The 13,540-nt window shown below is 34.4% G+C and overlaps 1 protein-coding gene across 2 annotated transcripts in view; it reads left to right on the forward strand.

Annotated features, from left to right (window-relative positions):
• LOC18433665 (hyperosmolality-gated Ca2+ permeable channel 1.2) overlaps positions 1-13,540 on the forward strand; it is an 87,500-nt gene that overhangs the window by 29,106 nt on the left and 44,854 nt on the right. For both annotated transcript variants that reach the window (XR_016045187.1, XM_006843747.4), the window contains exon 8: positions 4,573-4,913. Coding sequence is in view for 1 of the 2 variants with exons in the window: in XM_006843747.4 (XP_006843810.1) it covers positions 4,573-4,913 (341 nt within the window). In the remaining variant the exon portion in view is untranslated. The remainder of the gene's footprint in view (positions 1-4,572; positions 4,914-13,540) is intronic.

Here is a 13,540-nt window from a genome sequence, read left to right on the forward strand (position 1 = left end):
CAATCCAAGGTAAGGCCAGGGTTTTGTAGTGTAATCCTTTGGAGGTCCATTGGAGTTTTACCTGGTGTAGAACATCAAAACCAAGTAAAAGTTCTTTGTTGGGTAAATGGGATCCTAACAGTTTATGCTGGATAACTAATTTAGGGAAAAGCTTAATCAAAATAGGTTTGTTGATCTGGTTTATGGTAAACTTTTCTCCATTAGCTGCTCTGAAGGTTTGGTTGCAGGGTTCCCAAAATTGCTTTGGCAGTAAATCTGGCTTTAAGATACTAGCAGATGCACCTGTATCAAAAAAGGCAGCAATATTCAATGGTTTAGCATAGTTTTCTGGTAGAATTTAAACCATGGCGATTGGGGAAGGCTGGAAAGGTAAATTGGCTATGTCTGTCTCATTTTCCTGCGGTGACAACATCTCAGAGCTTTCAGTTTTGCATATTTCATTCAATTCACTTTCATTTGAATATGCAATTGACAATAGTGTTTCTGGTGACTGTTCATCATCTCAAGAGAAAACTGATTCGAGATCATCATCTATTTCTTCATCCAGGATTTGAGAAAGAAGATGAATAATTTTTTTCTTTTTTTTTCTGGTTAGGACAATTTTTTGCAAAATGTCCTTTTTGTCCACAGACATAACATCTATTTCCTTTCTTGTGTCTGAAATCTCAAAATCTTGATCTCCGAAGAAATTTAAATTTCTTAAATTTCTTCTTGTGTCTTCTTTGTCTGAAGTTTGTGTCTTCTTTTTGACGTTTTGGGCATATGCATTGCTTTTCAGAATTGCATTTGATTTTGAGATATGGTTTTTCACAAGATAGTCTGAGCAAGTGTTTGTTCTTGTCCATTTCTTTGACAAACTCAATTTGGTTGCACAGTCTTTCTAAAGCATGAAGAACATATCGGTACAATTCACCAAAACTGGTGTTTTGTATTGTAAGCCCTTGATTTTCCATTGTCTTTGTGGCTTCCTTGCCTAAAGTTGGTGGCACTGATTCAAGATAAAACTGTTTTAGATTGACATCATCAATTCCGCCAATCTTATGATATCTCTTGTTCATTTTAGAAAAATGTTTCTCTAAATCTTCGTCTTTTGAAAGAACAACATTTTAACTGAAAAAATTCTTCTCTTGCAACAATTTGTACATGCTTTGTAGGGCCAGTAAATTCAGTGACTATGTAGTTAAGGAATTTGAGTATAGACTCACTATTTCTTAACTAAAGTTGCCTGTATTCTCCAAGGCTTATGTACCAGTCAAAAAGACGTCCTCTTAATCTGACAATAACTTTCGAAATTGTTTGCGATAACGTGTTTGCTGGATTTAGCATTTCAGCATACATCCATCCTTGGATTTCTCTGAATCTATCATTCCATTTAGACGGTGGAATATCATCAATGGTAAAGCCTTGGAAGATTCACCATAAGAAGGGTTTGGTTGTGGTTCATGGTAATTTGGAGGCCTAACATCTTCTTCCATGTCTATGTTTGGGTCAGGTTCAGGTTGTGGTTCTGGTGGATTCATCATCAGTAATGATTCTGAATCTGTAGAGGTAGAAGGGAAATCTTCAGTTTCTTCACTAGGACTTTCTTTATTTTGAAGATTGACTTCTTTTGGGTTAGATAAGTTATTTAAAAAAGAACTTACATGATTGGGATTTTCTAAAGGCATTTGGATTTGTGTGGGAATGGAAGAGGCTACAACATTAGAAACAAGGACTTCAGATTCTGTGTAAGAATTCTGAATCATTTGTGTTTCATTTTTAGGTTGTGAAGGCTGTGCAACGGCTGGTGTCGAGGTTGGTTGTGAACTAGGCATAGTTTGGGAAGATGAGGCTGGTGTATTTGGGTTTTGGCGTTTTTGTAACTGAGGAAATAACAAATGTGTAGGAAATTGTCTGTCTTGTTCAAATGTTCTTAGAGGTCTAAAGCCATAATTCTTGGGGGGAATTAAGCCTGTTGGAGGGTAAAGGGTTCTAGTTGGAGGGAATGGGTCTGGATTTCTTAAGGTGGGATGTGTTTGGGTATTTGGCATTGGTAAAAAAGGCTGGTATTGTGTCTGAAACTGTTGTTGGGATGTCTGGTATTGGGATTTCCAGAGGTCCGTCTCCAAAGTTTGAAGTTGTTTTTCCAAAGAAGCTTTTTCTTGCCCTTTTTGAACCAATAAATAAGACTGTTCATTGATATCCTTGACTGTGTACAAAATATTCATCAATTCTTCATGCAATAATTGAATTCTTTCTTTCAACTGGTGAATCAAGTTTACTAATCCCTGCATTTGAGTAGACATTGCATTTTGTTTCTCTTCGATTCTGACCAAAGTTAAGTTCTGAGATTTGGCATTTTCAACTTGCCAATTCAGACTTGCTTCTGCTGGAGAAATAGATTTTTGCGTTCTAGTCGAGTCTCTCTTAGTGGGATTTTTAATTTTCCATACATGTTTTTCATTGTCTTGGGGTCTTTCAAAATCATGTAAAGGTGGAAAATTTGTAGTATAACTTGAACTTTGTGGATCAAAAGCCAAACAACTTGGGATGTTGCTTTCGTCAGGATCATCCCATCCTGAAGGGATGATTTATGAATAATGAGGTTTGGGTTCTGTATTAGAACTACCATATGTGACATAATAATTCCATTTATCTGCACATTCTCCAAGTAATCCAACAGAAGGATAACCATTCATGTATCTCTCATGAAGTCTTTGCTGTGATGACTTTTTCTCTTTTCTTTTCGAAGCTCATATGTATCTTCAAGACATGAAGTACAGTTACAAACATCAAACCAATTGTGTCCGTCAGCAGTTCTCCTTTCATAAATTGGGTTTCCTGATTTATCAAAAGCAACAACATGAACTTTTTCTAATAAACCTTGAAACTGAGTAGGAAATATTTCTCTGGTTTGTTTCTCAGTTATTTGCTGATTTTGGAAATCTATTCTGACAGTTCCATCAGGATTTCGAGTCATCCGAGAATCTATTTGTTGAAAGGGGCCTACCTTGGTTTTGAAGATTTTCATAATTTGTCACCCAAGTGGACGGAATCAATTCCAACAGTCTTTCTCTAGAGATTTGTCTAGGAATATAGTGACAGACGGGTTGGGAATGTTATCTACTTTTATAAACAAGGCTTTATTTTCTTGCTATGGAGATAAAGGAGTGACCACATCAAAGGCATGATTCTGTAATCTATACACCATTTGGTAATGGAGTGTAGCTACAGTGGCTGTTTCAATTTGTTTTGTACCTGTGATTTGCAATTGAACTTTAAAAGCGAAGCTTAGGTGAGGGTCTTTAATGGGAATATTGAAATTTGGGAATAAGGTAACAAAAATGGTTCCGGCATTTAGGGTTGTTTGTATAGTTCCAATACATGCATGCTGGTATTTTAGAAACCTAGAATCTAACAAAGCAACTCGGGAAACTGCTTCCATACCTTTTCTTCCATGAAAAGTGAGTGCAAGCTTAATGGCTCCAAAGTGGACATGGGTATAGCCTTCTTTAATCCATTGAGGGCTATTGGGTAGGGTTATGGTGATATATTGTTCAGATTGGGTGGCTGGGATTTGGTGTTGGTCAAACGAAGAAGCTTGGACAAACTCTTTTATGGCTTCTGGGGTTTTCTTGCCACACAGTTTTTTGATTCTTTTAGTCCAATTCAAACTGGATTTATCATACACATGATAAGGATTTATCAATTGAGATTGTGTTTCTGAAAACTTTTCTGGGGTATGTGTGATTTCAAAAAGATGATCTTGTTTGGAAAACATAGGACAGAAATCAGAAGAAGTGGAATTATCTATAGAAATAGTATCCTCCGCCATTTGAAATATTAAGTTTATTATTTTGTCTGTAATTTTGAAAAAAGAGAAGGTAAGGCCAGTTTTCTTTTTCTGTTAACAAGGTATGATCCGTAACTAAGGCACTCTATCCAACAACAGGGTTCCTGTTATGTTAACTTCAAAAAACATTGATTGACAGTGGAATAGTCAAACACATTTGAAATTAACCTTCAATACATACCATGTTTTCTGATGCGAGAGATCCTAGACCAGCTAGGCAGACGCAGAGCATACTAATCTCAGTAAGAACAGAATGTTAACCTAGACAAAATAATTAACTTCGAACTTTAAAATTAACTTGGCTCTGATACCATTTAATGACAGATCATGGCATGAATAGTAATTTGGGGGCAGCATCTATACTTAGTATCTCATTTTCTTTTTCCCCTTTTCGGTGTGTAACCAGATTCTTATTTTCTGTGAGGCTTTGTTACATGTTCAAAATTGTCATGATTTTCTTTGAATATTCACATGAAAGTACCCCTTTCGACCAGATCTGGGAACTGGAATTTTTTTGTTGTCCTATTGTTTAAATTTTTGCATTTTCATTTGGAAATGCGAAGATAGTATAGCATGCTTTGTTTTACTTCAAAACTCCATACATTCTTCAAAAGTAAACTTGAAATTTTTACCTTCAAATGTTTAGAATTGATCTTTTATTGTGTTTGAGACTATTGCCTCATGCTATTCCTTGTTCTTTTTATGATTTGACTGTGCTTGACGAATCAATCATTGTTTAGGAAGCAGCAGAGCGTGAGAGGGTTATGAGCAGTCCTAAGTGTATTATGCCAGCGGCATTTGTTTCATTCAGGACTCGCTGGGGGGCTGCCGTTTGTGCACAAACACAACAATCCAGAAATCCCACAATATGGTTAACCAACTGGGCTCCGGAGCCTCGTGATGTTTATTGGCATAATCTTGCAATCCCATTTGTTTCACTGACAATTAGAAGGCTGATTGTTGCTGTGGCATTCTTTTTTCTGACATTCTTCTTTATGATACCTATTACCTTTGTTCAATCCCTTGCAAATATTGAGGACATTGAAAAGGTTGCTCCTTTCTTGAAGAAGATTATAGAAAAGTGAGTATTCACCATAGTTTTGTTTTTGAGGAACCATTTTGCTGTGAACTGCTTTATTTATCATAATATATAAGAGGAAGTATATAATAAGACCATTCACCTTTGGTACATGGAGGTCACAATCACACTTCACCTTTGGTTGCTATCATTTGTGAAATCGGAAAGTTGAAGGTGTGTTTTATTGAACCCAAAATTCCAAAAGAACTCCTCGAACTTTGTGATACACCCCCAAGCTCTCAGGTTTCACATCTTATGTCTATGGGTGATTGTGACATCGTACCAAATGTAAATGCTGTTATAGTATACAATCCTAATAGTTAACTGTCAACATGTTGACCTTGTAGACTATAAATATGTAATGCTCTATGTAAATTTTTTTATGTAACATTATTATTTTAAAACAAATAGTTCATCCCAATGCTTGCTTTCCTGCAACTTGGACCATATGACTTGTTTATTATGTGCATTTTTCTTGGACATGCATTCATTAGTTATTTAGGGAAGCTGAAGTGCTTTTGCACACATGCATACACAGCTGTTCTATGATACACCATTATTACACAAACTTATGTTTTAGAATTTTAAACCTCATCTTAGCTATTAACAGGGAATAGTGGGAGATGGAACTTTTCTAAAATAAAAGATTCATTTGCATATGGGTTTAAAGATCTCAAATACCCATTGCTTAATATAGGAGTAATACAACACAATGTTATTTTAGGGTCCAAATTTCCGGAGTAGGCTCTCTCTCTCTCTCTCTCTCTCTCGATATATATATATATATATATATATATATATATATATATATATATATCTATAGAGGGTTTTTTTAGGTTACTCCTACAAATAGAGTATATGCTTAATGTACTCAACATTTTTGGATACTTGATACCCTTAACCTGTAATGTAGTATCTTTTTTTCTAGGAGTATTTTAAGTAATTAGTCAAGGGTAGTAGAAATTCTTAATAGAAACAAAAATATTTATTAACTATTAGTGTACAATGACATCACTGACATGATGTGTGACAACACTCACATGGAGTATTAATTATTTTTTAACCACCAATAAAATACCACTATTTTCTTATAAAAATATCCATTCCACCCCTCTTAATGACCAAAAATACCCTTGCTTGAAAAATTTTGTATTACAAATCAAGGGTATCTAAGTGTTAAAAAATGTAGAGTACATTAAGTATATACTCCATGTGTAGGAGTAGCCTAACAAAATCCCAACACACACACACACATATATATATATATATATATATATATATATATATATATATATATATATATATATATATATAATTTTAGAACTTATATTGATAATAGTGGCTTGATAAATCTAATGTAAAGACAGGCAATTATCAGAAATAATAATAATGGAAAAGAAATATCAATAACAATCCAATTTATAAAAGTAGCTGTTCTAACTTTTATACTAACAATAAACTTTAATTGCATTGAAACAAACTATCATTAGAATATAAAAGAGTACTTACATTCTACAAATACAAAGACTGGTGAAGAGCTTCCACTCCTCAGGACACTGACTCGGCAAGCTTTCGAAATTACAATCACACATACAATCCTCACAATCACTCAAAGTCGGTGTGGCTTTATGAACACCACTCGATATACAGGGTTTTTTAAAATGGAAAATAGAGGAGATAGAGTTATCAGAGTGAATAGTATTTTTGCCAAAGAGAGAAAGAAGAGAAGCAGTGCTCAGAGATGTTCAGAGGGGACTTAAAGAAGAACAGATGGTTTCAGAGAAGAGAGGTTACGAAAAGATTAAATGGATAGAGCAGGAATGCTCTGAGAAGCTAACAGAGTAGGGGCGTTCTTAGTTATAGAACAATAACAGACAACAATGACCCAGAGATAGGGAACATAAAAACTTACAGGAGTTACGGCACGTAGGAAGATGAGTAACTCGAAGAGGAAAAGCTTAGAGCATAGCAGAGAAGAGAAGAAGATCAGAGAAGAAGAGTAGAGAAGAAGAGTAGAGACGAAGAGAAGACTTAGGCACAATCCGAATGCCTCCCTTCCAAGGAATGACTTCCTTTTATAAATGTCGGAATCCTCGGCTCAATTATTTAGAATGCCAGCTCAAAAGAGAGGCACAGTAGTTGGAGATGACCAAAAGGTGAGGCACAGTGGTTGGAGATGACCAAAAGGTGCCACGGTAGGACGGCGGCATCTGGGAATAGTAAGCTTTGTCGATGATTCTGACAAGTGGTAGTACGGCGGCATCTGGGAATAGTAACCTTTATCGATGATTTTGACAAGTGGCAGTACGGCGGCATTTGGAACAGTAACTTTTGTCGGTGAGTCTGACGGGTGGTAGTACGGTGGCATCTTGGAATAGTAGTATTTGTGTCGGTAGAATAGGAATTATGGACAGGTGGCAGACAGGTAGTATCTTTTGATGTTGACAGAGTAATGCAGCAGCTGGCAGCTTTTGGGCTTTTATTCGGGCTTATTTTCGGGCTAACAGGCTTTCATGGAAAATCGATCTGTGGTTGTATAAGCGCGCAATCTTCTCCTTCAGGGGTAAGATCTTCCTCATTTGTTGAAGTTGACATAGCTTCAGCTTCTTCTTCAAACATTTGTAGTAACTTTCTTTTAATTCTTCTTTAGAAGCAGTTGGGTTTTGCTGCTTCATTTTATTTATGTATTCAGAAAAATGATCTTCCTTTTTCTCCTGGACTGGAGTAGAAATCTTTCTTAATTTTATATTCTCAGGGTCTATAGCTTTATTCTCATATACGTCCCACCATTTAATATAAACTTGTTTTCCAAATTTAGGAATATATTCCCAATTTTGGGTATAGTCATCAGTTATTGCATATGTCCATTTCACTATCCACGGTTTTTGGTAAAAAGCCATGAAGTATAGATGCATATCAAGCTTGGGGTTTTTATTGTTGTATTCAGCAAACTTTTGTTGAGAAAGCAGTATTTTTTGTGGTAATATATCAGATCCAGATCCCCAAATCTGGAACCATATTTTGAACCAATTTGGAAGTTCAGAGACTACTGGAAGTTTTATCTGTATAAACCAAGTATGGGAATTAGTATTGTTTTGGAGATAGAATACCCTGTTCCAAGGGTCTATGTACTCAGAATACCTGTAATATTTGTTATTGAATTTTGGCGCATTGAGCTTTCTGCTTCTTGTGGGGCCCATTCCCCATTCTTTATAGGAAATAATTTTCCTTATTTGGAACTTAGAATAAGCAATGGTATTTGTATTCTTTTGACAAAAAGGTACAAGGTACAAGGGTTATAGAGCCGGTTTCAAGAAGAATGGCCACATACCATTCTCTAGTCTTATTATTATTGAAAGGGCTCATTTGGTTTATTAAATATAGGTTGGCCAAATTAACTGGATCCATGTCCATAAGTTCATCTTCTATTACTGAATCTGATAAGAAAGTGGTTTTTCTATAAATATTGATTTTTTCGATGCTGGAGTTCTAGCTGGGCTAGAAGCTTGCCTCGTTATGAGGTGGTTAGGAGTAACAGGAGAGTGTATGAGAGGGCTTCCGGATGAAGATGAGACTATTTATTTCCCTTTTCCCATATGTGAAGGGACTATTTCGTTTGCTTTACTCGTATTTGTATTTGTATGAATTATTAGACGACGGTCTCTGTTATTCATGTCTCTATCCCCCCTGCAAAAATTCACGAGTGAGAAAATCAGGAAGGAAATTAGTTTCCTTTGATGTGTTTCACATCAAATTCAAAGAAAGAAAGAATTGCTTGCTAACGCGCAAAGATTTGTTTGGAAACCAGATTTTTGACATCCTTGAGCAAAGTATCTTTGGCTGCTTTGCAATCAGTGCGAATGAGAAATATTTTATTTAAGATATCACTTTGGAATTTAGAAAAACAATGAACAATGGCTAATATTTCTTTTTTCACCGTGGAATATTTTTGCTGCGTTTTATTCCAGGCTGTAGAAGTATGGCGGACCAAATGTTCTGTTTTATCAAGTTGTTGCTTTAGGATTCCTCCTAATCCAATTTCGGAGGCTACACATTCTATTATTTTAAAAGCGTTAGGATTGGAAAGTGAAAGACAAGGCAGTTCTTTGGCTTTTTTTTTATTTTTCGGACTGTTGAAGTATGTTCCTCAGTCCATTTAGGTGGATTCTTTTTTAGTGTATCAAACAAGGGTTTAGCATCAATAGCTAAATTTTTATAAAAATCTGAAATATAATTTAGGCATCCCAAAAACCTTTGTAATTCAGTTTTGTCTAAAATAATATCTGGAAATTTACTTGCAAATTCTATAGCTCTATCAATGGGAATAATATTTCCTTGATATATATTGTGAGCCAATAATCTTATCTTGGTTTGGCACAGACTAATTTTCTTAGCAGATACTACGAGGCCTGCTGCTTTGATCGTATTAAGAAAGACGTTTATGTGTTTGATGTGTTGTTCGAAAGATTCTGAAAATATTAGAACATCATCTATATAAACAATCATAAATTTTATATAGGGATTGAAAACATCATTCATAATATTTTGAAATTCGGAAAGAGCGTTTTTGAGCCCAAAGGGAATTACGTTCCATTCGTATTGTCCAAAAGGGACATTGAAATCAGTTTTGTATCTATCTTTTTTAGAAATTTGTATTTGCCAATATCCTGACTTAAGATCGAATTTAGAAAATATGCAAGTATTGACAAGTCTATCTAACAACTCCTTTTTATTTGGAATAGGATACCTTACCCATTTCAGTATCTTATTTAGCGGTTTATAGTTTATCACAAGTCTGGGGACTCCCCTTTTTTTCTCTGAAGCCTTTTCAACATAAAAAGCAGAAGAGCTCCATGGCGACGAACTTTTTCTGATTAACTGCTTATCAAGTAAATCATCTATTTCTTTTTTGCAAATCTCAAGGAGTCTAGGATTCATTTGAATGGGTCTAGCCTTTGTGGGAATATTTTTTTCATAAAAGTTTTCTTCGTAAAGCGAACTTACTATGTGTTTTTTTCTATTCCAGAATCCACTAGGCAAATCAGCGCATATTTCAATTTATGGGAGAGCAAGTTTCTCATTTATTTGTTTATATCTTATTTCTTCTTTTAAATAGTATAAGAATTTTTCTTTATTTTCTAGGGTTTGTTTGACACTATTTATTTCTTTTATTTTTGGTTTATCAATAAACTCAAATTTAATATTATGTCCATTGAAATTAGATTCAATTCCTGAACTATCAATTTTTATTGGATATAATAAATTTAAAAAAGGTGTTCCAAGGATCACTGCTTGGCTTAAACCTTTGACCATTATAAAAGGCATTTCAAGACAAGTACCATTATTACATATTGCAGCATTGGGTAACTTATAATTTATTATTAGTCTACTGCCGTCTGCAGTATTTAATATTTGTGTTGTCTTATTAAAGATTTTGTTGGTACTAATCCTTCATTTATGCAATTGAGGTCAGCCCCTGAATCTATTAAGGCTAGGGACTGAAAACTCTATTCATTTCCAACAACTATTCTTATCAAGACAAACTATTTTTGTGTAATAACTTTATTGAGAAGATTTATGTTGTCATTAGTTTGTGTAATATCTTGTTTTGAGTTTGATGATTCATGGTGTGCCTGAGTCTTCTCTTCTTCTCTGCTCTAAGCTTTTCCTCTTCATCTTCCTGCGTGCCGTAACTCCTGTAAGTTTTTATGTTCCCTATCTCTGGGTCATTCTTGTCTATTCATAGTTCTATAACTCAGAACGCCCCTACTCTGTTTGGTTAGCTTCTCAGAGCATTCTTACTCTATCCGTTTAATCTTTTCGTAACCTCTCTTCTCTGAAACCATATGTTCTTCTTTAAGTCCCCTCTGAACATCTCTGAGCACTGCTTCTCTTCTTTATATCTCTTGCAAAAATACTATTCACTCTGATAACTCTATCTCTTTTATTTTCCGTTTTAAAAACCCTGTATATTGGGTGGTGTTCATAAAGCCACACCGACTTTGAGTGATTGTGAGGATTGTATGTGTGATTGTAATTTCGATAGCTTGCCGAGTCAGTGTCCTGAGGAGTGGAAGCTCTTCACCAGTCTTTGTATTTGTAGAATGTAAGTACTCTTTTATATTCTAATGATAGTTTGTTTCAATGCAATTAAAGTTTATTGTTATTATAAAAGTTAGAACAGCTACTTTTATAAGTTGAATTGTTATTGATATTTCTTTTCCATTATTATTATTTCTGATAATTGCCTGTCTTTACATTAGATTTACTCACATTTTCTCAAGCAGTAATTGGAAGCTTTCTTGTTCATTATTAACAGAAACACTTTGTTCAACTGTTTTAATAGCATAACGTGTTTAAATTCAAACGTGCCTTTTTTATATATATCAGTAATAGGAACCTTGGGTATGTTCCAATTATGTATTTGCTTTTCTATGTTATCAATAATTATTTCTTCACTATTTTTTATTCTAAGTGTACTATTAGATGATGATGCTGTTTTATTGGACAATATCCTGATAAAATTTTCCATTTAGGGTGACGGATGAATACTCGGGTCAATAAAACGAACACCATAGCCATAAGATAGATGTCAATCCTCATATAATTGCACAGAATAATTATACTAATCCATACCTTAAATCCATTGGTAAACAAACTACCAGGATTGAAAATATAGTTAGTAAGGTCCAATCCATAAAAGGGGGTAGGAGAATCAACAAAGGCAGTCTTATTCAAACCTCCTCCAAAATTAAATAAAGTAAGGTTCAGCTTGGAAGGAATAAAGGAAAAAGAAGAAAATAAAGAGTTAGTTGATGAACTAATAAAAAAATTGTCCAAGCTCAATATAAAGGAAGATAAAAAGGGGAAAGGTGTTATAGTTGAATCTGAAGCTTTGTTATTGCAAGAAAACCTTGAAGATATACAAAACATGGAAAAAGCTTTTAAAGAAGACAATCTTGGCCAAAGCATAAATAGAATAGATTATGGAAGAAAATGGAGACCAACGGCCCAATCAAGAATGTACCATACTAGGCCAACCCCAGTGGATATACAGTTTGAGGAAGACCTAATCTCCAGTACTGTATCCTATTCAGGGAGAAATATAGTCAATTGGAATATCGATGGTATGTTTGACTATCAAATTTTGGATACAATGAAACATATGACCATGTATGCCACTGCTTGTAAAGTAGCAGGAAACCATGATTAAGAGGTCGCTAAGGCCATTGTTTGTAGTTTCACAGGATGGTTAAGAGGATGGTGGGATTTCCACATGAGTGAAACCGCTAAGCAACAGATATTAAATGCTACAAGACAGTGAACTATAAAAAATGAATATAATCAAGAAACATCCCAAAGTGAAAGTGATGCCGTAAATACACTTATTTATACTATAACCCTACATTTTGTAGGCAGTACCTCTTTGTTAGATGCTAGGTCAGAAGACCTATTATCCAATCTAAGATGTCCAACTTTATCTCACTATAAATGGTATAAGGACGTCTGCTTTTCTCGCCTTCTATCAAGAGAAAACAGTAGTGCAGATCATTGGAAAGAGAAGTTTATAGCAGGACTACCATACTTATTTGCAGAAAAAGTAAAGACTAGACTAAAAAATAAAAATAATGGAATAATACCATATTCCCTTTACACTTTAGGAGAACTTTCTGTAGAAATCTGTGCAGAAGGACTTGCCCTGTGTACTGATCTAAAGCTTAAAAGACAATTAGACAAACAAAGAATGACGGGCAAGAAAGAACTTGGTGATTTTTGTGACCAGTTCGGTTATAATACTATTCCACTATCTGATAAAACTCATAAGTAGAAAAAAAAATATAAAAAAACATAAATCTGGCCAGAAAACTAGTAAATTTAACAATAAAGAGAAATTTACCAAAAAGTTTGCCCCAAAAAATAACTTTAAGAAATCAAAGGGCAGAAAGAAACTACCAGTATGTTATAATTGTGGAAACGTAGGACATTATAAAAATAGGAGTCAAATAAAAGAGAAAATTAATACTTTGCAAATAGAAAATGAAGTAAAAAATCAGTTGTATCAAATTCTGCAATTAGATGAAACATTTGATATAAGCTCATCAAGCTTTGACTCGGAGCCTTAACTTGGAGAAATAGAAGACGAAAGTCTAATATTTAGTAGCTCAGACTCCGAAGAGAAAATGGAAATAGAGGATTGCTTATGTCAGACTCTTACTGAGGAAGATAATCTAATTATAGAAATAATAGATAAAATCACTGACCCAAAAGCAAAGAAAGAAGCCTTAATCCAATTTATTCAAATAGCAAAAATAAAAAGAAAACCTCCCCCTCTTGTTAAAACTCAAGAAGATCATAGCCTAGCTGAAATCGTGAAAAGGATTAATAAAAAAGATAACATTAAAAAAAAGCCATCTGTTGCTGAACTTAAGCATGAATTAATAGAAGTAAAAAATGAATGAATAGTGCTTAAAAATAGAATAAGAGTCTTAGAATTAGCATCTAATATGCAAGATATTCCTGATGAATCGGATGAAGAACTAGAATGTAATAGTATCATAAACAATTATTTATACCCCCTATTGCCAATAATTGACACACTAGAATCATCAAACTCAAAACAAGATATTACA

Source organism: Amborella trichopoda, chromosome 12, assembly GCF_054954075.1.
Source record: "Amborella trichopoda isolate Santa Cruz 75 chromosome 12, AtrichopodaSantaCruz75HAP2 v2.0, whole genome shotgun sequence".
Taxonomy (NCBI): domain Eukaryota; kingdom Viridiplantae; phylum Streptophyta; class Magnoliopsida; order Amborellales; family Amborellaceae; genus Amborella; species Amborella trichopoda.